The sequence below is a fragment of the Ascaphus truei genome, chromosome 12, assembly GCF_040206685.1.
Source record: "Ascaphus truei isolate aAscTru1 chromosome 12, aAscTru1.hap1, whole genome shotgun sequence".
Classification (NCBI taxonomy): domain Eukaryota; kingdom Metazoa; phylum Chordata; class Amphibia; order Anura; family Ascaphidae; genus Ascaphus; species Ascaphus truei.
Genome location: NC_134494.1, coordinates 30,193,688 through 30,218,591, shown reverse-complemented (window position 1 = coordinate 30,218,591; position 24,904 = coordinate 30,193,688). Strand labels below are relative to the sequence as shown.

The 24,904-nt window shown below is 42.9% G+C and overlaps 1 protein-coding gene across 6 annotated transcripts in view; it reads right to left on the bottom strand.

Annotated features, from left to right (window-relative positions):
- NELL1 (neural EGFL like 1) overlaps positions 1 to 24,904 on the bottom strand; it is a 515,249-nt gene that overhangs the window by 314,125 nt on the left and 176,220 nt on the right. For all 6 annotated transcript variants that reach the window (XM_075567201.1, XM_075567205.1, XM_075567202.1 and 3 more), the window contains 5 exons: positions 19,107 to 19,179; positions 17,440 to 17,522; positions 11,329 to 11,463; positions 8,102 to 8,204; positions 5,102 to 5,175 (listed from right to left, as the gene is read on the bottom strand). In XM_075567201.1, coding sequence (XP_075423316.1) covers positions 5,102 to 5,175; positions 8,102 to 8,204; positions 11,329 to 11,463; positions 17,440 to 17,522; positions 19,107 to 19,179 — 468 coding nt within the window. The remainder of the gene's footprint in view (positions 1 to 5,101; positions 5,176 to 8,101; positions 8,205 to 11,328; positions 11,464 to 17,439; positions 17,523 to 19,106; positions 19,180 to 24,904) is intronic.

Here is a 24,904-nt window from a genome sequence, read left to right as displayed (position 1 = left end):
CTTTATGTGTTATTTGAAGTAATGGAAAGAAATCCTTTTCAGTTCATGCAAGTCTGATTTTACTTTGCTAGCTCAGACTTCTGTTTTTAATTTTTATCTTTTTTTTTTTTAAACATTTTTTATTCAGTTCACCACAAAAAGGTTGCCTGAAGTATATGAATATTGTTAGACACTTATATACTGCCAAATATAGGATTAAGCTAACAGGTATTATGATTTATGGAAAATAGCATTTTCCGAGGAGGAGTAGGACGACGACTCCAACTTAGTAGCATCTCCAGTTGTATATATATCCCCTCAAACCTTCCCCCAAATAAATTAGGGAGAGATGCCTGTGCTGAAAAAGGAGTATAAGAACAGCAGGGCACAAGGACTTTGTATGAAGAATATTTAATCCAGGCAAGGAAACCAACGTTTCGGCTGCCACGCAGTCTTTATCAAGATGAGGGCTGTACAACATCAAATAACGTGCAGAAGTAAAGAAGAAAAAAAAGAACAGTCATAAACCATAAGGGAAAATATGATCAACCCCCAGTAGCCAGGTATAACTCCTGTCAATACTAACTCTAAGGACCCCATATATTAATTATAAATAATAAATCAATAGGAGCACATCTGAGGTACCCTGGGAGATATGCTAATGGCTATGCAAAGTATATTTAAATCAGTCACAACCCACACTTCCTAAAAGGCTGTCCATAAGAACTATACTGAGTTAATAAGCCTAAGGTACCTAGGGACTGGAATGGTGTACCAGTGTCACACCCAACAGGATTAGAACCCACAACCTCTACTGCTCTGGGCATCAGCTCTAGCAGTGTGACCTAAACCAGCTGCTGGGTAGCATCACTGTCACTGTCTATTACCATATCACCAAGGGATATCTATTTGGTTTAACTTTGGTAAGGATTGTAACCTTGAATGGACTTCAAGCACAAAGTAATATATAATGTAAAACAAATATATAATCACTGCACTTCTCCATATAAGGAACATGCAGCTGGTGAAGAAATTGGCCATACAAATGTGCAAAACAGAAAGTGAATCCCTGCGCTTCTCCCTTTGGGATAGCAATCAAAGGAGAATATATATAAACATACATAGATATAGATATAATGTAAATATCTATAAGATAAAAGGAGACTTAACCACGTCAAGGTAAGTCTCTATAGCAGGTCCCTACACTAAATGCAAACTACTGTTATGTGAAATAAGCCCAGAAGGGGTTAAAATATCAAAGCATATGCTTATATAACCTAGTGCCGTTAAAAACTGGTATATACCAGTACAGATACTCACATGTCTGCAAGTGGAGTGAAATAAGGGGACCCCGCTGTGAGATTATGTACCTAGAAGAAGAGGGGCTGGCCTGCCACAAACTGCTCAATAAGCAGTTGCAGGTGATTGGCTAAATATATTAATTACACCATAGTAGTGTTGCTCTCTAGGAGCGTGCTGCTAAGGATTAAAATCGGCCCAACAAATAATGTACATAATCTCACAGCAAGGTCCCTGTATTTCACTTCACTTGCAGACATGTGAGTAGCTGAACTGGTATATACCAGTTTTTAACGGCACTAGGTTATATAAGCATATGCTTTGATATTTTAACCCCTTCTGGGCTTATTTCACATAACACTAGTATGTATTTAGCGTAGGGACCTGCTATAGAGACTTACCTTGACGTGGTTAGCAGGCTTGGCATTATTTGATCAAATGATGTAAACCAAAAGTCTCCTTTTATCTTACAGATATTTACACCACACACACACACACACACACACACACACACACACACACACACACACACACACACACACACACACACACACACACACACACACACACACACACACACACACACACACACACACACACACATATATTCCCCATTGATTGCTACCCAAAGGGAGAAGCGCAGGGATTCTCTTTCTGTTTTGCACAAAGTAATATATGCACTGGGGGCGATGAGTTGCTGAGGCCAGGTAAGGGTTGGGGGATAACAAAAAAATAATAATCGTGATAACGATATCAATACATTTATCGCGATAACGATAAACGCAATCAATATTTGATTAAAAAGAAAGTCTGAAAATGTTCTGGTAAATCTAAATAAAAAGGGTTCCCAATAGAAATACATTTTCTTTAGATTTACTAGAACAAGGTGATCTTCCTTTCCTAACCCTTTCCATGTCGGGCATTTCACCTTTTCTCGCCAACCCTGCTCCCCCTCATCCAATCATTCTCACTCTCACATACTCCCCTCATTTAAAAACACATTTAATTTATAAAATGTTAAACATGTATAAAACAGTCCCAGGGGGAAGGTGGGGATGGATGTTAAGTGCCCCAGGGGGTGAAGATGGAAGGGTTAAGTGCCAAGTACCCCGGTATTTCAATAACAAAAAGGTCTGAACTAACTGTTGCGGGTTTGCGAAGAATTCCAAAACTTGGACACATTAACCCATCGCTACATTTTTAACAGCGAGTGAATAAAGTGCAATAGTGCCGATTCGACAATAGCCACACAGAAAGCCCCATTGACTTGAATGGCCCTTTCCGTTCGTGGCACCAAATTGGCGCTTACACACTTTACTGAATAAGCTCCAAGGCATCAAGGTACTTTCCCCCCAGTTGTGTGTGCCAAATTGCCCAACTTGTGCCATGAGCGTTTTGGGGAGTGGTTATAGGAGGAGCTGGGGGAGGAGAGTCAGAGCAATATTAGAATGAGATGTAGGAAAGGTTGTGCTTATACCTGTTTCTATTTTACGCTCTTATTGTGTAAATAAATCCGTCATGAATACGAGTTATGACAGATGATCCAAGTGGATGGATGGGGTTAATCTAAAGGTACAGTATATTATCCAGCTGGCATACAGACCATGCTTCCAGGTGAATGGGGAATGTGCATTCTACCCACGTTCGAAAGATTATACGGTATCTGTCCCATGCTGACAGTTTAAATGTCTATATACGGAGTTGATCTACAGCTATCCTACACAGCAAACAAATGAATTTCCTTTACATTGTAACAAGTCAATAAAAAACGCTGTCTAGAAATTGTTACAATCTAAAATAAATGACTAAAATGAGCTATATTTTAAGCTCTGGAAAAACAATGGCATAGGTTAATGTCAGTTGCTTTGGAAAAGTTAAGCAAGGCTGTGAAGAAATGCCTATAGGGTATAACATTTTCTGCAATAAATTAGGATATTAATATAGAACTATGCTGTCACATAAATATTGCTTTTATGAATTATTTAGCCAATGGATTTTTGTAATGATAATTATGATAATAGACCTTTTTCTTGACAGGTCTTTGTTGAATAACTGGAGTTGCATTAATGTAAAAGGTTTTAAGACTGTTAAAGACATGGGCACATGTTGACTAAGTGGTGCTATGCCATAAGACACGTTCCAGCATTGGAAGACTCCCTTCCGCCTATACGAATGAAAGGACCTCAAGGTGTCTTACGGAAGAACACCACTTAGTAGATGTGGGCCGTTTACATTATTGTAACTCCAGTTATTCTACAAAGACCACGAAAAATGTCTATTAACATACAAGAGGAAGCATTTACATGTTGTTCTTTATTGAAGCAGAGATCTCTTAGCGGCGCAATCCCTGGTAGCTAACCAAAAACAACATGTCAAGAGTTGAACAGTCTAGTAAAACTTATCCCAAGTCTCAGCTCACCATGTTTCTGAACTTTAAAAAAAGGATTTAGTTTTGTTTATAGGCGTCAGATTTTGGTAACAAAAAAAAGAAGAAGAAAAAATCAGTCACCCAAATATTACCCCTTTAACATTTTACTACCCTGGGTTCCTTGGTCCTAGGATGGACTGCTCACTAAGTGATACAACCTAAAGTGGAAATGGGGCCCGATTTCTGCAGGAAACGTGGTTTCGTTAACAAAAATTATTGGTTGCCTCACCAGCACTGATGGATTTAAACTAATTTGCATTGCTGTGAATAAGCGCTGAACATTATTAGACCGTTGCTGCAATTCTTCTGAGCTTTTATTATGCATAAGCTTTTAAATCTCTTCTGCAGAATGAAAAATCTCCTCTAAAAGGGACTTGTCAAAACCCTGTGTTTAACAACAACAAAGAAGGGTTTCAATTGTAATTTGAGATCACAATTTGCAATCCAGCTAATAGACACCTGCTCTAATAATTACAATCACTGGGGATTGGATACTGAAAACGCACAGTGTTTGCTTCACCTATTATACCAATACATTGCTATGAATTAGAGTGGGAGATGTACAAATAAACAGAGGTATCGCCTATAGATATGGAGATTACCCGTTGCCCCAAAGAAAGATATGGAAATCCAACTGGAAAGTTCTACCATAGACGACCAATATTCAGATCATTCTCATTATAATGCAGAAACCAAAAAATGGATATTGATTTTCACTAAATCTGGATATTTTCCATTGCTACAGCTCAACCCCGTTATAGCGCGATCCGTTACAACGCGAATCCGCTTACAACGCGATGCAAGCGTGGCTCACAATTTTCATATTTATGAATATTTGATAACACGATTATTGGTGTCTTAAATACTTTATTGTACAATGCATACAATTGTACATTATTTCTAACGCGATCCGCATATAGCGCGATGTGATTCTTTGGATCCCAAGCACAGCATTTTAAGGGGGTTGAGCTGTCTATGTTACATCCCTGTGTTAATCATCATTGATGGGATAATACTGCTTACATTTAGCAATGTATGAACAGATGTGCATGTGGTAGCTGGAAAGGATTATGTGATGAAACATAAGAGGTCATGCTAAACATTCAAGGAGATATATCATAACTATGAGTTAGGATAGGAACTGGTACATACAAATGATCTCCAATTTCATTGGTGACAGGTGCAATGTTATTTCTGAGCCTGAATGAGCAATGTGCCCCAAAATGCAACACAAAGGTTCTCATGATGTGTCCTAATAATTCCATGTGTTTGTAGGGAGAGGGAGGGGGAGAGGGAAGGGGGAGAGAAAGGGGGGGGAGAGAAAGGGGGAGAGAGAGAGGAGGAGAGAGAGAGGGGGGGAGAGAGAGGAGGAGAGAAAAAGAAATTGAAACTTACTTTACATTCTCTGCAACTTTTGGTCAAGATGAGCTGGCCTTCTGCTAGAATTTTTCCACCGTATATACATTTGGCTGTGAAATAATTGGAAATATTTATTCGCCAATAATTGTTCTGATTTACAATCAATGTTAAATAATGTTTGGGATTGTTTATCATGACATTTTACTTAAAACTTTCTAGTGTTTGTGATATTTCACAACTTCCCTGTCAGTACATTTAATATATTTTCACATCTTCCCTGTCAGTATATTTCAATCGCACAGTAAATAAATACCTAGTTTACAACCTTAAAATCAAGCATGAGACAATAGTTAGGGTGGGCACATTTGCGGGTTCTAAATTCGGACTATGCGAATTCGAGAATTCAATGTTTGTTTTGAACCCAAGCACAATTCCAATTTTTTTGGTTTCATCAATTTTTTTTTTTTACGTGGCACTGTGTGCTCATTTGCATGTCATTTCCCAGAATCCCTTGCTGCAGTGGAAGCACTGTATGCTGGGTGATAATGGTGAAAGGCGGGGTTGCAGACCTGTCTAAGACATGCAAATGAGCATACAGTAATATTTCAATTTGAGAATATATATATATTCTACATTCCTAACATACATAATTTACAAAACTAAAAACAACCCAACAAAAATTTGAACCAAAATAAATCAGTGAATGTGCCCACTTTAGATAATACTGAATGGACGGCGTGTTAGGAATGTAGAAGAGAAAAAGGTTTAATAGGTTGTAAATATCAGATGGAATTCACAGTATTTTAAAAAATAAAAACATTCACAGACAAATGTGTAGGTAATCAGTAACACTGGAAGTGCAGCGTCTTTGTAATTAAATAATTTGTGTGACGTGAGGTTTAACCAAGCAGAATGTAAACTTTATTGGTGTGTCAATGTCAGGCCCTGATCTTAAACCCTTTGTTGGCAGAGGGACAAACGGCACACTGCATAGCAGCCAAGGTGTCAATCTCTGAGTAAAGAGAAGAAAAATCAACGTGTGAATGGCTTGTGCTAAACCATTTCTACGTCTATTCAACTGGAACATAACCATCTTACGGTCTTCCATAGATGGATTTTGTGGATCTCTCAGAAATCCGCTGCATAGATACCCTTTTGCTATAATACATACCCCTCTTATTAAATGTGTACTCTATCCACAGACAAGCTTTGTGAGCAAATATGCTGAAATTCATCTCATTTTATCATTGTCTGAATATTTATGGTTCACTCTAAGAATGTGGAGAAATGTAAGTGGAATTGTGGCTGTCACACAGCAATCTGCAGAAAAATCGGCCATGTGGACTCCCCGTCAATCATCTACGAATCTCCATCCATCAAGGAGCTGTCAGAATTAGGAGTTGTGTCTATTATGCCAATCACTTACTAAATGTAGGTCTTATGTTCAGCTCTTTATTACTGAATTACAAATCAGAATACATAAACGCCTGAAGCACGCACTCATTAAATGTGCATGTGCACCTGCTAAATAGCAATTGTTTTTATATTATATAAAAGTGTACGATAAGAAGATTTGATAGAGTATAAAATGCTAATACATGCCAGGCATCTGTTATACTTTTATGCAATAGTAGCTACACAAATATCTTTTCAGCCCATAAAGTTATATTTTTTTTATATAGAAAAATGTGAAACATTACATTTAGAAACATGTAGCTACAGTGCACAGTATTTTGTTGTTGTTACAAGTTTATACAGTACCTCTGTGCTGCATAATATTCTGGAATGTCACCGTAGGTTTATTTGTTGTGCTAGCATGTTTTCACTGGGGGTACCTGCATACTGTATGTGAGCAATCAAAGTTATAGCAGTATCTATCCTGCAAGTATAGCAGTATCTAGCCTACATTTTGACCATACAACCAATATTTATTCTTGGTTGTTCTCCAACATCAGTAATAGGGGATTATTCACTGCAGAACAATATATGATACTGCTGTTCTACCATCTGGAGAAAACTAAGCGTATTGATTCCTAGGGCACAAACCAAGCTAACTGCTTCACAACATTGGATTGGGTTTCAGAATATTTTACTGGGAATTGCAGCATTTATGGCAAATGTGCTTTTGTTCTGATGTACACCTGTTACATGTCCTTACCTAAAAGGGGCTGCCAATTAGTAATGAGTAGCAGGCCAAACCATTGGTGACGGATGGGTCATTAATGCGGATGCTAAAGGTGGCAAAGAAGGCTGGGTAGCCGTATTGGTCCTTTTTTCCATGTAGTATTAAAGGAGGGAGAGGGGGTAGGTGCTATGATACCTTTTATTGGACCAACAAGTAGTTGAGAAGCTTTCGAACCTCTCCAGGTCCTTCATTGGATCATTGACCCGATGAAGGCCCCAGAGAGGTTCAAAAGCTTTTAACATATTACCCTCCTTTGATGCTTACAGAATAAATCTACAGTATTCCATTTAATTTTTTCCTCCCTGTCTACAGCTCTGCTGTTGCTGTAAGAGCATACTGGTCCCAAATATATTTATACTCTCTTTTGGCAACACAAAACAGCATCGTCAGTCAATTTTTCATAGAAATGTCACCTGAAGCTAAGCCAGCACAGCATTTATGAACAGGCCATCAAATGAAAGTCATATCCAGGGTGAGAACGAGGTGTGGGACTCAGTATGTGATATTGTGCCAAGCTATTTTAGGATTTCCAGTGTGTTTGGCTACTTGTTTCCTCTATTTGCAGCTCCTGTCCCTAGATTTTGCATAGGTAAATATCCCTGACGAGATTTATTAAAAGAGATTTATTAAAAGTTTATTAAGAGATTTATTAAAAGCTGGAATCATGATACAATGGGGGGGGTGGGGTTATTAAACTGTGATTGTGCCGATCAGGGCACTATCACAAGGGAAGTCGCACTGGCTTTAATGGGAGATTTTCAGGTGTTTGTGTCCCAGTTGGCACCATTGCAGTTTAATTAATAACCCCAATATGCCTGGACAATTGGTAATGTTAAGTCCATTTTACTTACGCCTGCATATTTTGCAGCACTGGCCTGGGACGTGGACCGGAAGAGAATCTGGTGAACAGTTGAGAGGAGGACACAACATTCTCCTGCACTCCACTGCTCCATTCTAAGGGAAGAAAGCAACACGAGATCCTATTAAAACGCAGTCATTGGCCTGTAAAGGAAATCACAATACAAGCAATGGTCATCTCTACCAAATGAAGCACCGTGGGACAAACATTTATTTCATCTTTCCCCTGACAGAATAACCAGCAATGCACAAATGTAGCAGGAGGCATTATTCCCTCAGATACAGGGTAACACAACATATCCCAAGAAAACTCAGAATATCCATTGGTGCATTATATCTAGGGATTCCAGGTTTAAGTGCTAACCGAAAAATCAGTAGTTGATCATCTTGCACTTCTGTGGTTTATCGGTTTTAAAAAGGAGCACTCCAAGCGGTTTTGTTTTTAATACAAGTTTGAAGTAGGGCACCTCTGGTTCTGAATCCCATTAATTTCAGCTCCGGGTACACCCTGCTTGCCGGTTTCTCTGCAGTTTTCAGCTTCACATGGGCCAATACAATACGGCTTCCTATTGGCCCGCAAGATTTGAAAAGCAGACGTATAGATTAGTGAACCCTGGAGTGGCTATCGGTATCCACTATGGAGGTTAGTACCTCTGGAAGCAGCGAGTCCCCGGAGCTGAAATCAACGGGGTTCAGTTCGGGAGACACCCGGCTTCAATTCTGTTTTAAAAAATACGAAGGGAACAAAAAACAGCTTGGTGAATTAGACCTCTCTTAACTATCCTGCCACAGACAGAATACACAGGCAACCCACAGAAAGTATGGAAACAAACAGAAGTGCCCGCAGACACCGAATTCAAATGTGTCAATTGTTTCCTATTGTTAATACTGATCAACACAGATTTTTTTAAATAAACTGAAAACACCGGAACAAACACTGATTTCACACACAAAAAGCGAGAAACCGGAATCCCCAATTATATCACAACATACTGTCAGCAACAAAGCAAGCCAGAGGGAACTATCGTGCCTTCTAGTGCTACAGTGTTATTGCTTTGCTGGCACCTAAGCAAATTCCATGGTTAACTCTCCCCATCTTCTTGTAACAAAAAAAATGGGACGTTCTCATTGCAGGTTCATTTGAGGTTAATTACACCCAAAATGTAATTATTTCATTAACCAAAAGAAAAGACCTAGAATTCCATTCTGCCTCAAAACATAGTCTCTGCGGGTGACTCAAAATGTCACCGTTATAACAAACTGGTGCAAACCAACGAAGTGAATCCTACCCCGTGAATTAAAGGTTCTATTGCTTCCTACAAACACTGCACAATTATTGTCTTTATTTTTCTTTATTTATATGATGTGTTCCTGATCTCATCGCTCCCTTCCCACCCCAAACCAAGACTGCATCTGTAGGAAATCACTGCACATTTCCTGGAAGGTTGAGAAGTATTTTTTTGGGTTACACTTCATATTATATTATATTTGTTTTTGTGTTGTATTTCACATCCGTTAATTTGTTTATGGGACAATTTGGCGCCTATTCAAATCACTTGAGTTCACGTTTTTCCTACAAACACCGCCATTTATAGAAGAGGAAACACTGCCATTTATAAATGAGCTTTACTTGCCAGGGATAAAGTAAGAGTAGCTTAAAGCTGGGGGGCGCGGCGCTTACAAAGCATTTAAATGAAATTCCGGGGGACCACACGAGGCCTCTGTAAGTTCTCTTATTTTGTCTCTGACGGCGCATCGCAATAGCGACATCGTCACATGACCCCACTCCGTCATTTGGTGCCGGAGACGAGGTAAGAGGGGGGGCGCGAGCAGGCAAAGGGGCACAGAGGGGATAAGTTGTGCACCCCTGCCTTAAAGCATCAGTCTCGCCCTTCCTCCCCCAACAGAAGCCAGACAGTATGAGTTTAACTCATGTAATGTCAGTACAGCATCTTGCCCGACTCTTTTTGTTTTTCAGAAAATTAATGTAGTGTTAAATCTCAAGCTTTTGCGGTAACAATGGTGACCTTTACACTGTACTGGGCTATGGGGAGAGCTTCATTTTAACATCTTGGACATTTACCATTTCAAATGCTTATACTACATCTCCTGTATGAAGCCTCAGATTGGAAAAGGCAAGATGTGATTTCCTAAAGCAGGAGTGGCCAGCTCCGGTCCTCAACATCCACCACCAACTCAGAGTTTAAGCATATCCCTGCTTCAGCACAGGTGGCTCAATCCGTGGCTCAATCAAAAACTGCCAATGTGAACCGTACATCGTTGGTATACACGTTATCATGCATCCGTGTTACCAATAAGTTTCTCCAGTATGGGCATCACAGGGCCTGGGCACCCATGTGACAGTTAACTGGTTGTGTCAGTGCAATTTAAATAGAATAACTAGCTCCCGTGTAGATCACTGGGTGTTTACGGACAATAATGCACCAGGATGCAGATACACAAAACCCACTCGGACATTTCAAATCGTTAATATTTATAATATAATATAATATAACTGTATGTTATGCTCAGAAAAGTAAATTCTCTTCAACCATTGGCATCTCTCCCACACAAGCCAGACTCCTATTTTATCATTCATTTCAGTGATTTCCTTTCATCTGACTTGCCCAGGCAGATCCACCGCATTAAAACTGGAAACAGACCCCTTTCGGAAGCTTAAGAAATAACTCATTCATCCGGGTTCAATCATTTTCTAAAAATTTAAATAATACATTTTCTATTTTCTTAGCCAAACAGAGATTCTCTCTAGATATTTATCAAATAATTTCATGCGGACGTGATTTACATGTTAATTCTCTTTTAACATTTAAACTGATAACCACTCAGCACAGAATGCATTACGGTCTCGTACGGGATGCAGTTGGGTGGCTATGATCACTATTATTTTAGAATGCATTTCACAACAATGAAAGCATTTCAAGGCATAAACCGCGGTCTAACTGGAAACAGTCAATATGCTGATTTCCTAAAAATGGTGGGTTTCCCAAGGGTATCATTATAACAAATACTACAGCATTGTTCAGGGGAAGAAAGGTCTTCGTTTTTAAGTATGCACATTAACATGGCAATTTTCCAGATCTTCGTTACAGTTGTTCATATTGCTGAAAAAGATGCATTTCAACATTACCAACATAGATTCAGACACCAGCAGCACTAGGATTAGGTGCTCTACCCGTGAAGCCCTTTCCGATAACCGTACCTTGCACGTGCAGTTCCTGCAGTGATCATCTTCTACCCACGAGTCTTTGTCCCTGTAGATCACTTGGTGCACTTGACAGGTCTTCTCACAGTGACAGTTTTCCAATTGACTAAGCCTTGTCTCTGCATAATTTAGCTGCAAATGAAAGATACTAGATGTAATATTCTGTAATTCATACTCATGGATTTAACAAAGCAATAAAAAGCAGTCCGACTAGTTCTACTGCATTTTTTATAAGACGAGGTGAAACTACAGCAATGGCAAACATATTGGCAGTTCATGAAACGTGATGGGTTATCTGAGGCACATCAGTGATGTTTAGATGGGGTGCCACTTTGTTAAAGCTCTAACCACATTTGTTCGAAACCCTTCAATGTGATTTTACGCTGATCCTTCACCTGTCTATGGACTACTTTAAGAGATCTAATAGAAGATGTTCTTAGGGGGGAGGATATGTCAGACTCTGTTCTCTTCAGGACTACGCAAATCAATGGCTCAACACGAAGGCTTCCTGCATACCTTTACTCTTATTTATGTAGAAATGTACAACCAGGAGAGTACAATAAACACGGAAGCCCCAATGCACATGCAATATGACAAATTATTTAGTAGATTGCTATATGTTATTTCTATATATGTCTTTTCTTCATAAGTATGGGTCATTGGCCAATGACCCATATTTATTATTGTATGTTCCATATTTCTTTCTAATAACTTTATTTCATACAGTGCTTTTCTCCCAATGGGACTTAAAGCGCTTCATAATTACAGTATTGTGTGCGGTACGCAGCACGTAGGAAATTTTACAGACACAGTCCCTGTCCTGATGAGATTACAATCTATATTTTTGGCACAGGTGACGTGCCCAAGGTCACAAGGAACTGACACCGGAATGCAAACCAGGTTATTCCCCTACTTCAAACTCAATCATGGTTATCAGTCAGTGCCTTTACTCACTGCGCCACTCTGTGTACTAAATAATTAGTCACATCTCTCAATCATGTACTGCTTATCTTTGCACCCCTCCTTCCCGCTCTTTGCACTCCCTGCCTTAATGTGTCTGCCCCTCTCTATGTGCACTACACTCCCTCCTCTCCTACACATCTGTCTCTTCCTTTCCGCACTCTCTCCGTTTCTTTCTCATCCTGACCTTGCTGTCTCTCCTCCCCTCTCTTTGCACTCCCTGCTGCCCCATGTGCGTACTCATCTCCGTTCCCTCGTCATTCCTGTCTCCTCCTCTCCTTCTTGTATGTCTCTCTGTCTCCTTTCACCTCCTTCCTCCATCATCCCCTGCTCTTCTTTGCACTCCCTCCTGTCCCATGTGCACACTGCTCTCCATTCCCAGAGGGCAAGGTATATGCAGCCTCACTGGCTGTCTCTGGGTGAGTGACAGGTCATTCAGCCTATCACAGAGGGATGTGCAGACATCCTTAGAATGAATGAATATATATATATATATATATATATATATATATATATATATATATATATATATATACACACAAATACACCTGTATGCTCATCTGCATGTCTTAGGCAGGTCTGCAACCCCACCTTTCACCATTATCACCCAGCATAAAGCACTTCCACTGCAGCAAGGGATTCTGGGAAATGACATGCAAATGAGCACAAAGTGTATGCACATTAACCCTGGCTGTGCTCAAAGCTGTGACCAGGCAGCAAGCTTAAGCCTATCGGGAACCATGTTAAAAATGTTTTTTGAGGCAAAAAGTGGCACTGTGTGCTCATTTGCATGTCATTTCCCAGAATCCCTTGCTGCAGTGGAAGTGCTTTATGCTGGGTGATAATGGTGAAAGGTGGGGTTGCAGACCTGCCTAAGACATGCAGATGAGCATACAGTTGTATTTGCATATTTGCTTTCCTGTGGAGGGTTTTTGTCACTTTTTTTACTCACCATAACTTAACTCAGCATATATATATATATATATATATATATATATATATATATATATATATATATATATATATATATTGTTCGACAAACCTATACATTTAACGATTTAACCCCCGGGTGAGTAAATATTGGCCCAAGCAGCACACGTTTGGTACTAGGTGGCGAGTAGATTTTTTTGTGTGGCGAGTAGATTTTTTAGTGATTTCTCAACCACTGTATATATATATATATATATATATATATATATGTATATATATATATATATATATATATATATATATATATATATTATTTTTGAGCTTGCTAAGACTGTGTATGTTTAATTACACCAGGAGAGTGCTGCTGACATTTGCATCACTTTGCTGGAACACAATGCAGAGACACATACAGTATGCACAGGCTGGGGGGCAAGAAATTAGATATTTTAGAAGTGATGAGAACATCACTGAGCTGTTGCGAGCAGTTCCAACTGAGGATGTGCAACATTTCTGCTGGCGTTCACAAACCAGGCAAAATGTGTCAATTGTTTTCAGGAAAAATTGGCAAGGTTAGCAAAAGATTTTTCCTAAGCATTAATAGTCAATGTGCTACATCCCACGGCCCTTATATATTGTCACTTTCATCAAATTGTGGCAAAAAGTGGGAACATTCTGAGCAATGCAAATTTTTGCAAAAACACAAATTTAAGAAAAAAATCTATAATTTTGCGAAGCAAATTGGAAGATATTTGCAAATCTCTAGGGGTACGTACTGTATGGTTCCTGCAATAAAAAGTACTGGAAAAAAAAACAATTTCAATACTCCAATAACTTTCCTTAATTTTATTGTGTCATATTCTAAGCTTTGTAAGTGCCGTGCCAATGCAAAGCACGATGTCATAGTGTGCCAAAAACACGACTATTCGATCCAAAACACCAGTGAAACAGCCCACCTTTAGTAGCAACAATGTACCGTACAGAAGACTAAATGGTTGAAACCATTTGAAACAGTAGCGTGAATAATATTGTAGCTGCAAACACTGGTTTATATCCAATAGAGCAGCCACTTTATTTATAGATCAGGGGTGGCCAACTCCAGTCCTCAAGGGACACTAACAGGCCAGGTATTGGGGATATGCCTGCTTCAGCACAGGTGGCTCAATCATTCTGACTGAGCCACTGATTCAGCCACCTGTGCTGAAGCAGGGATATTCCGAGCACAGGTGGCTCAACCATTCTGACTGAGCCACTGATTAAGCACCCTGTCATGAAGCAGGGCTATCCTTAAAACCTGACCTGTTGGTGGCCCCTGAGGACTGGAGTTGGCCGCCTGTGCTCTAGATTGTAAGCTCTCAGGAGCATGGCCCTCATTTTATTGATAACAACATTTATATAGTGGCCCTTATCCAAGGCGCTGTACATTAGTTAGTAAAAAAAATTACCCTCTGTATTGGTTTGTGCGGCTTTTTCCTTATTTGGTATGTTATTCTGTTTATGTAATATACATAACTCTGTACCGCGCTGCAGAATATGTTGGCGCTTTACAAATAAATAATACATTCCTAAGGTAAGGTATCTACCCTTCCTCACCATAATAGGTATTCTGACTCGTGCACACTGTGGCAAGTGGTACAGGCAAGTAGCTTAACTCAGGGGGGCACAAACTTTTTTCCCTGCGCCTCCCTGCCGGCGGTCCCCTCACTCCCGCGCCCCTCCTTAACCCCCACTTACCTGCGCTCCGGCGTCATGATGTCACGTTGCCATGGCAACGTGATGTCACAGCCATGGAGGCGCAGGAAGGAAGGCGCCGGAGCCTAGGTAAGTAAAGGCTTACAGAGGCCCTGCAGCTCCCCCGGCACTTAATTTAAGTGCCTTCGGGAAGCGCGCGGGGCCTCTGTAAACCCCGCACCCCCCATGCCGGCAGTCTCGCGCCCCCCTGGGGGTCGCGCCCCCCAGTTTGCGCACCGCTGGCTTAACTCGCTCCCCTTTTTATGCACATCAAGTCCTTCCTTTCTTTTGCAAGCTTTATTAAGGCATAACAGCAACATAAAAAATAGGGGGGCGAAGGGGGCTAATATAGGTAGCCCTAATTCAGGGAAAGGCAAATGCTATTAAACGCTATCAGGATAGGGGTGACATGACAGTTCCTGAAGGCTGCTGGTTGAAAGAGGAAGAGGATATGACCTGACATACAGGAAAAGTGGTAGGGAGAGACAGCCAGGGGTCCTGGATCATACCACTCAGCCTGTGGAAAAGTTATTAGGCAACAGGCTGAGAGCAACAAAGAAGTTACAATGTTTCAGCAGTACACAGAGCAGTGACAGGAATCACAGGACAGGGAGAAATGCACAACTGGTTCCGGGACAAGAGGACTTCCTCCCTCATCTTCCAAACTCTAAAGAAAAACCGTCTGCACTAAATTAGAGAAGAAAACAGGCATTTAAAGTGCACCTGGGAGGTGGGTGGGTCGTAACCTCGAGTGGCTACAAAGAACATTATTTCGGACGATTTACGGCATAATCTCAAGCATTGTAAAATGTGATCTGTTCTTAGAATTAAGATGCAGACACCTGCGAGGCGTGCAAATAAAGTATTTTCAGTTCTAATTATAGCAGGAGAGAGGAGAATCGGGCCAAGAAAGAAAAATATATGTAACATTTATACAGTTACAGCTTTGTTGCGGTGCATTTTTAGGATGTCATTTTTTAGCAAAACTGAGTGATCACGTTTATATGATCTTGGTTTTCAGCCCTGGGCATTCATACAATATTAAGATGGTACAGCACACGTGGCCATCATTTCAATTAGGCACTGTAGGGGTTTGGTTATCATTAAATCATTCTCTGCAGAGGGGGGTCATGTAACGACAGAATAAATCACGTTGTTGGTACCAGAGTAAAGATGTATTTAAACAATGACGGCAAAGGAATCTTGTGATCATAAATAATCAATGTAGCTCATTCTCAGCCAGGCATTTTAAATGTCATGTTGACAAGATGCAGAAATCTGTTGTTTCATTCTTTTGATGATTTAGATGCAGTGAAAGAATAATATATACACTCCTATGTTTATCTCCGAATGTCTCTGCCTATTACATATATAAATCAGAAGCAAGCAATTCCAGTTTGTTTCTGGATGTATTAACCCATGGAGTGCTGGAAGAGCCAACACACTCGTGCCACGGACTGTCTTTATTTTGATTGCACCAGTCAAAACGGTTATTTAGTTTCCATACACAGCTCTAAGGCCGCGCTTATAGTGCCGGCGACAGCGACGCTGACGTCATGCTGCGGTGGCTGAAAAAAATAAAATTGAATTGAATTCCAGTGATCACGACCAAGCCGTCACGTCGCTCCTACTGTAAGCGCACGCGACAGATTCAATGCATTTGTTTTGACGCGACGTCGCAACGCGGTCGCCATCACTATAAGCGCGGCCTAAGTGGCAAAGAATTAAGGTGTATTAAGCTAGTTGACTAAATCCTTTCTGAAAGTTTGCTTTACATCCACGGTGACGGCTATGGCATGCCAGTCGGTAAAAAGGCACTGTCCCTCCAGATCTCCCCAAAAAACAACCCAATGACCTCTTGGCAATTGCTCGCCTTTATAAACCATCTTTAAAAGCCATTTTGCAAACATCCTGTGCTACAACTTGGCAGGGGTTGGATTTTATTTGGCTGCTGCCTTTTGTGTGATGTCACAGTGCATTAAAGGTCCCCACAGAAAAGAAAGCGAAAAAGTTAAATATTAGGTTTAAAGATAACATGTGATGTAATGCGTCTCATGCCCTTCCAGCAACAACAACAAAAAGAAAGAAAGCTTACTTTGTGACGAGCCTGACAATTAATTTTGGTTGCAATAGGTGGGACTGTCCCTTTAATCTGAGTCCTGTTACCACTATGCATTACTGCAACGCAAGACCAGCATAACACCAAGACACTGAGCCTAGAATATTTCTTTAACTGTTAGCTGAAGCTCAGCAGCCCCATAATTCTTGCATTAAATACAACATTTAGATATAAAGCTGCTTTATACAACATGTCATGTTATGGAGAGAGAGAGAGGAGAAGGAGAGAGAGAGGAGAGAGAGAGGAGAGAGAAGGAGAGAGGAAGGAGAGAGAGAGGAGAGAGAAGGAGAGAGAAGGAGAGAGGAGAGAGAAGGAGAGAGGAGAGAGAAGAGAGAACATTGCTATATTTCCAACAAGCGAAAGGTACCTACTTTTGCTGTCATTTTTGCCAAGAGTTCCTGCAAATCCATGATTCCTTGCACCAGACTTAGGAAATCACTGCAGGTTGGGCATGCTCAATTAGAAAAAAGGACAATAAAAATACTGTCAAATGCTTTCGTTAGACTTAGCAAGATCAGTCACAGTTACACAAGGATTTACATATCCGTCAATTTAAAGCGGCACCAACCCCCCTCCTCCCCGCTCACAACCCCACAGAAGCCAATAGGAGTTAAACGAGTATCCTGCCCCATGAGCATGTCTCTTTTGGACCTCATTCTGTAAACAGGACTGGCTAGTAAAATAGCATGGCTCGGTGCAGGGCAGTGGTGCGGTGCCTCTTAACTTCTCCTGCGCCATCTCTTGCTGTCAGTACACCTCATGGCGCTGCGATGTCAAATGGCGCTGTGTTGGTTGCCATGACAACAGGACACCACGTGGCGTCCAATTGTCGTGACATCGCGGAGCCATGAGGAGGGATACTGACAGCAAAAGACCGCGCAGGAGAAGGTAAGAGAGTTCGAGGCCCCGCGCTCTCCCTCGACAATCAGTTTAATTGATGTGGGGAAGAGCACAGGGCCTCTGTAAGACGCGGGGATTAGTGCAGCGGCACTGATAGCACCGCCATCACGCCGGCTGTGTCTGTATAGTCCTGGGTGCTGTACGTGCCATTTTCATCTGAAAATCACTGTTGCAGTCAATGGGGGTTTTGGGTCGAAATGACCCGAACGGCAGCATCGGACTACACCTGCAATGTGCTTGAGGAAGAGCACCATTTTAAAGCTTACACTTAATATTTCAGGCGTTTATATCTCCTTAACGAAGTTGTACATTTAAAAAATAAATAAAAACCGCGTTGGAAAAAGCAAAAATCCAGTAAAATAAATAAATGGCAAAAAAAATTATTTGCGATTCGGTGGTCTGCTGCTTTAAACCCACAATAAAAAAAACATGGGTATTAATATGATTATTAACAGATCTCTGATAAAGAACATTAACGTTACAATATGCACAGATTTATTTTAAATACAACAATGTTTACTTAGATTGAAAGCTCTTCAGGGCAGGGACTCCTTTTCCAAATGTTTGCTTTCATGATTGAAGTGCTTATTGCCATCGTGTGTTATATAATTATATTCTATTATTAATGTCACGTGGATGACTGCGGTGACGCACCGTGCACATGGATGGCTCTACACCAGTGTTTCTCAACTCCAGTCCTCAGGAAACCCCAACAGGTCAGGTCTTAAGGATACCCCTGCTCCAGCACAGGTGGCTCAGTCAAAATTGACCCACCTGTCCTGGAGCAGGGATATCCTTAAGACCTGACCTGTTGGGGTTCCCTGAGGACTGGAGTTGGGTAACACTGCTCTATACAAATCCATATGGATAAATAGCAGAAGCAGGGCACTAGATATATGCCACACATTCTTAAAAAAAGGCCTGCTGAGGCCGAAACGTCGATTTATTGGCAATAAACTCACTATCTAAAGTCCCTGCTTCTTCGATTTAAAGATATTTATAGATATCCCTGAACCGGGAGCACCGGTAGTTGTGTCTATATGTGTGCAGCATTCCTCAATTTGCATTGTCTATACAAACAAAGATATACAAAGATATATACACACATACACACATACACACATACACACATACTTACTCCGATTCAGGTTTGGACACTGCGTTATATATCCATTGGGCGTAAAGATGATTTTCACATCTTGAATAATTCCCTTTTATAAAATAGAAAACAAAAACAATAGTAAGTATTATTGATCAAAAAGGATGATTGTAATAATAACTCAACATTGGTGAGCGCTCGCCGCTTTCATCTTCCGTTATTTAGTTGGTTACCGCGTCACGAATAGTTTGCTAAAAAAAGGAATCGGACATATGGGCGCAGAGCCGTTTTGCCGCAACCAGGTCAGTGCCACCGTTTGGCTGCCGCCGACGGACCCTTCGCGGCAGCTGCTAGACACTCTGCCGCCGGCCGTTTCGACAATAAGGTCAGTTAATTTAAGGGTTTCAAGGTAAGGGGTTAGTTCTTTAGGGTAAGAGGCTTTAGGGTAAGGTGTTAATGTTATTAGGGTAAGGGTTGTTAGGGTAAGGGGTGTTAGGGTAAGGGGTGTTAGGGTAAGGGGTATTAGGGTAAGGGGTATTAGGGTAAGGGGTATTAGGGTAAGGGGTATTAGGGTAAGGGGTATTAGGGTAAGGGGTATTAGGGTAAGGGGTGAAGGTTTTTAGTGTTGTGGGTAGCGATAGTATTAGGGGTTAAGATTAGGAGTATTAAGGGTAATGAGGTAAGGTATGGGGCTTACCTTAGAGGCGAAACGGCCGGTTGAGAGCTGTACCTGCGGCGAGGTGATACAGCCACGACTAAATGTCCTAGACCATGACTACCCCCTTCTCTGCCACAGGGACGTGTAGAGCTGTGTGCAGTATTATGTGCTGGTCTAGGAGCAGAGAGGTTACAATCTCCGTCAAAGGAGCAGTCCCCCTGCCCCCCCACAAGACTCACCAAGGTTTACCAGGATGGAAACCAGGGAGTCCCCCGAACTAATTTAAAGTCCACGGACCCCCTGATTCTTGAGATACTTAAAGGGTTCTTGACGGGTCTTCTTGGTATTTAAAACCCCTGCATCACACAGGCCGACAGGCAGCCGCTAGGGATGACATATCAGCTTCCTATTGGCTCGTGGGACGCGAGACAGTTAAACCGCCATTTTGTTTCTGAATGGGGCGGTGCTTTTCTACAGGGTAGGGATCTCCGGAAACGAGAGCATTTCAGCTTTCCGCACCGCTAAAAGAAAAAAATAAATAAGACCCGGGGAAGAACTGCTCCTTTAAGCCTTCCTGTTGCATCTGCAGTGTGCACATTATCTGGACGGGCTTAGAAGAAATGTAAACAAAGACCAGGGTTTGCTCATCATCTTTCACTTTCACAGCTCGCCTGTTTCTTCAAACACTCCATAGATTTAAAAAAAAAAAACACGGTTCATTCTAGAATCCTGGGTTAGCGCAAGTCACTGGGAGAGTTCTATTAACCCCTTCAGCCCTGGCCTGGAGTGCAAAGCCCACCTCCCCAGCATCGAATGAGTCAAAGTGATTGGACAAGCTCGTTCCAGAATCGCACGGCCAACGGATCTGTAAATAAAATATGTACGGGTGATATAGCTGTAAGCTTTGCCAGCGGAACTATGTGCTCGTGTTCTTAGATAGGAGAACAGCATGAACGCAGCCCAGTTTTTCCACTCATTTGCATATCAAATATTCCTGGAAACTAGTCAAAACATAAAAGCAGCCTATCAACGTTTTCTGCATGTAGGTCCCATATTTACTGGGCAGTCTCCTGCCATATGACACCCGTTGACTTGAACGAGCTGCAAGGGGTGCTACAATGCCAGCGGTTGCTTTAGGCTACGATTATTCCAGATGCCGCCGAGGAGAGAAGCTGAGAAGACAGGGAGGTGTAGTGGAGGCGTGGTCGTGAGCGGTTCGCCCTCATCGGCTGAACCGCTTACGTGACGCGGCTGTCGCCTGGGTAAAACACATTTTTAATGTCTCTTCACCAGTCTGACGCTTTGCAGTTCGGCGCTGCGCGGCCGTCGCGATAGGTATGTTTGGTATCATTGGATTCATGCCCTTTGTTTTTCAGCCACGTGACACCGCTGGGTGATTTTAGGTAAAATTATTAGGCCTTGTTGCTGACGGCAGCTTAGTAAATATGGCCCGTTGTGTCTCAGAGAAAATGTTGCAAGGAACGATAAACCCAGTAATATACAAAGACGCAGAAGCCAAGCACACCGAGAAACAACTGAAATGAAGGAGATCAAATCATAATCATTTTAATGACTTAAGTCTAAACAATCATAGCAGCATCCAATGTTTCGATGCATATTAGCACCGCCATCAGGAATCAGATTTTCAGTTGTTTTTTTGGGGAGTTGGACTTCAGTGTTTTTGTATATTGACCAATCTTGACCAGGATTCTATATAATATAATATAATATATTCTATATACATACATATACATACATCCTCTGTAATTACTTATTTCCTTATCATTCTTAGAACTTTGGTCATCTCAAGTTGCTGGCACTAGATATAACAAAAGACAAAAAGCCTGAGCGCTACATCCAATATGGCAAATTATATCGTTAAATACTTATCTGTTTTTCTTTTCATAAGTAAGGGTCACTCAGTTAAATTCTTTGGCCAAAGCATTTTAATCTTGCAAACCACACCACGGTATCCCGTCTTTTGCAAGGCCTAACACTAAAAGTTCTCTCAACTTCTCTAATGGAGGGAGAACTGTCTTAATGGTCATTCACAGGTGGACAACAAGAACTGCCATCTAAAAGGTGGAATGAGTGAGATTAAAAGCAGGTCATGTCACACTGAAAGGTAGGGTGATCATTACCAAAACATGGGGGAGACTCAAAATAATAAACCCCAAGCAGAAACCACAGCATAAGGTTATGGCAAGATGCATTTAATCTGGATTGAGGATGTGGGCAAAATGGTTCATATCTGTGTTGTGTTTCCACGTTAATTTATTCCATTGCACTGTGGGACGGGTGAAGGAATTTAGGCAAATTGTACAACATGTTATAGGATTCTACTCTCTGCTCATTCAACAAGCTCTGCAGGGCCAGCCCAGCTAGAAGTGGCCTTTTTGCTTAACTTGGCAGAATAAAGCACTGTACATGGAAGCATTGTAAATGAAACCATTTACATGTATGAATGCCTGGCACATAGGAGCTCGTGTTGAATAGTGCAGCTGGTGTAATTGCTTAAAACAGCAGTCCGTGATAGCCAGTGAAAATCACTTACTTCAGATGAACAACACCGAGGAGTCTCTTTTAATTATATGGGTCCTTGCTACGTACTATTTGGCATTGTTTTCATTGTATGAAGAGCTTTCAAAGCCACCGCGCTACTTGCTACTCTGCAACTCAATTAGGTTGCTGAGTAAATAGCTCTACTTTGAAGAATTCATCGCTGCACTTCAGGCCACCAGATTGTGCCGTTACCGTCTCCCTCTCTCCCCCTCCCCTCCACCCCTCTCTCTCATCTCTCCCCATCTCCCTCTCTCCCCCCCATCTCCCTCTCTCCCCCCCATCTCCCTCTCTCCCCCCCCATCTCCCTCTCTCCCCCCCATCTCCCTCTCTCCCCCCCCCATCTCCCTCTCTCCCCCCCCATCTCCCTCTCCCCCCCCCATCTCCCTCTCTCCCCCCCCCATCTCCCTCTCTCCCCCCCCCATCTCCCTCTCTCCCCCCCCATCTCCCTCTCTCCCCCCCCCATCTCCCTCTCTCCCCCCCCCATCTCCCTCTCTCCCCCCCATCTCTCTCTCTCCCCCCCCCCATCTCCCTCTCTCCCCCCCCCCATCTCCCTCTCTCCCCCCCCCCCATCTCCCTCTCTCCCCCCCCCCCCCATCTCCCTCTCTCCCCCCCCATCTCTCTCTCCCCCCCCCCATCTCCCTCTCTCCCCCCCCCCATCTCCCTCTCTCCCCCCCCCCCATCTCCCTCTCTCCCCCCCCCCATCTCCCTCTCTCCCCCCCCATCTCCCTCTCTCCCCCCCCATCTCCCTCTCCCCCCCCCCATCTCCCTCTCTCCCCCCCATCTCCCTCTCTCCCCCCATCTCCCTCTCTCCCCCCCCCATCTCCCTCTCTCCCCCCCCCATCTCCCTCTCTCCCCCCCCCATCTCCCTCTCTCCCCCCCATCTCTCTCTCTCCCCCCCCCATCTCCCTCTCTCCCCCCCCCCATCTCCCTCTCTCCCCCCCCCCATCTCCCTCTCTCCCCCCCCCCATCTCCCTCTCTCCCCCCCCATCTCCCTCTCTCCCCCCCCACCTCCCTCTCCCCCCCCCCATCTCCCTCTCTCCCCCCCATCTCCCTCTCTCCCCCCCATCTCCCTCTCTCCCCCCATCTCCCTCTCTCCCCCCCATCTCCCTCTCTCCCCCCCATCTCCCTCTCTCCCCCCCCATCTCCCTCTATCCCCCCCCCATCTCCCTCTATCCCCCCCCCCATCTCCCTCTCTCCCCCCCCCCATCTCCCTCCCCCCCCCCCAACTCCCTCTCTCCCCCCCCATCTCCCTCTCTCCCCCCCCCCCATCTCCCTCTCTCCCCCCATCTCCCTCTCTCCCCCCCCATCTCCCTCTCTCCCCCCCCATCTCCCTCTCTCCCCCCCCATCTCCCTCTCTCTCTCCCCATCTCCCTCTCTCTCTCCCCATCTCCCTCTCTCTCCCCATCTCTCTCTCTCCTTTTTCAAAGCAGGGGTCCTCTGAGCTAAACGCGTTAATTTCAGCTCCGGGAACCCCCTGGATGCCGAGATACTCACCAGGAACAGATAGCGCTGGCACTTCTGCATATTTGAATCCCCCGCCATTTTGTTTCCCCTGGAGGGGCAAGTATTGGCGCTACCTTTGGTGGTAATTATCTTGGGAATCAGGGGGACCCCCAAGCTGAAAGCAGCACATTTGAGCTCTGGGAACCCCCTGCATACCATCCACTTAAAAAAAAAAAAAAAAAAAAAAAAAGAAGAGGCTGGCAAATAAAAAATGACTAAGGAAACTGCACCTTCAATATATAATGATGCTATTCCCCAAATCTGCAGCTGTAACTATGTGTCTGTTATGTGCTTTAACATATACAGTATCCCGGTACTACTATATTATGAAGTGGGTACAGTGTTTCTAATGCATCAGTTCCATATCCCCAGTTTAGAAAAAAGGGTGCACACACACACACTCCTCTGCATATTGCACGCTCTGATATTTGCTGTTGTACTTTTTGGAGTTAGGTTTTAAGCCCTACATCTGTAAAGCTTTTTAACCCTCGCCTTACAGCCCAGCAGCACATTGCAAAGCAGGGAAGAATACAGGTCACATTCCAGACAAAAAGAATGTTCCAACTGGTACAGGGTGTGTTAGGCCACAGGGGGGCTCAACTCCAGTCCTCAAGCCCCCAACAGTTCAGGTTTTCAGGATATCCCTGCTTCAGCACAGGTGGCTCAATCAGTCCCTGCTTCAGCACAGGTAGCTCAATCAGAAACACAGTCTTCGACTGAGTCTCCATTTAGAGAGAGAGAGAGAGAGAACCTGTGCTGAAGCAGGGAGATCCTGAAAACCTGACCAGTTGGGGGGGCTTTAGGACTGGAGTTGAGCACCCCGGTGTCAGGTGACCAAGTACTTTTTCTGCATAGCAACTCCTATGGTCAACATTATCCCCTTTGCTGCCAATGAGTAGCAGGCCCCTCCGACAATACAGGAGTTGAAGGTTGGTTGTACGAATTTAAGGAGAGCCGAGAAAGTGCTGAATGTTAATAAGTAGGTCTTGATTTCCCCTGTTTTCGCCTAAATGGTTTTGCAGGGACGGTTCTCTTAGGGATAAACACAATAACTACTGTCTGGCAGAGAATGCCAGGACTACAAAAGGCTTAGAAGCATTTCATCTTCTTCTGA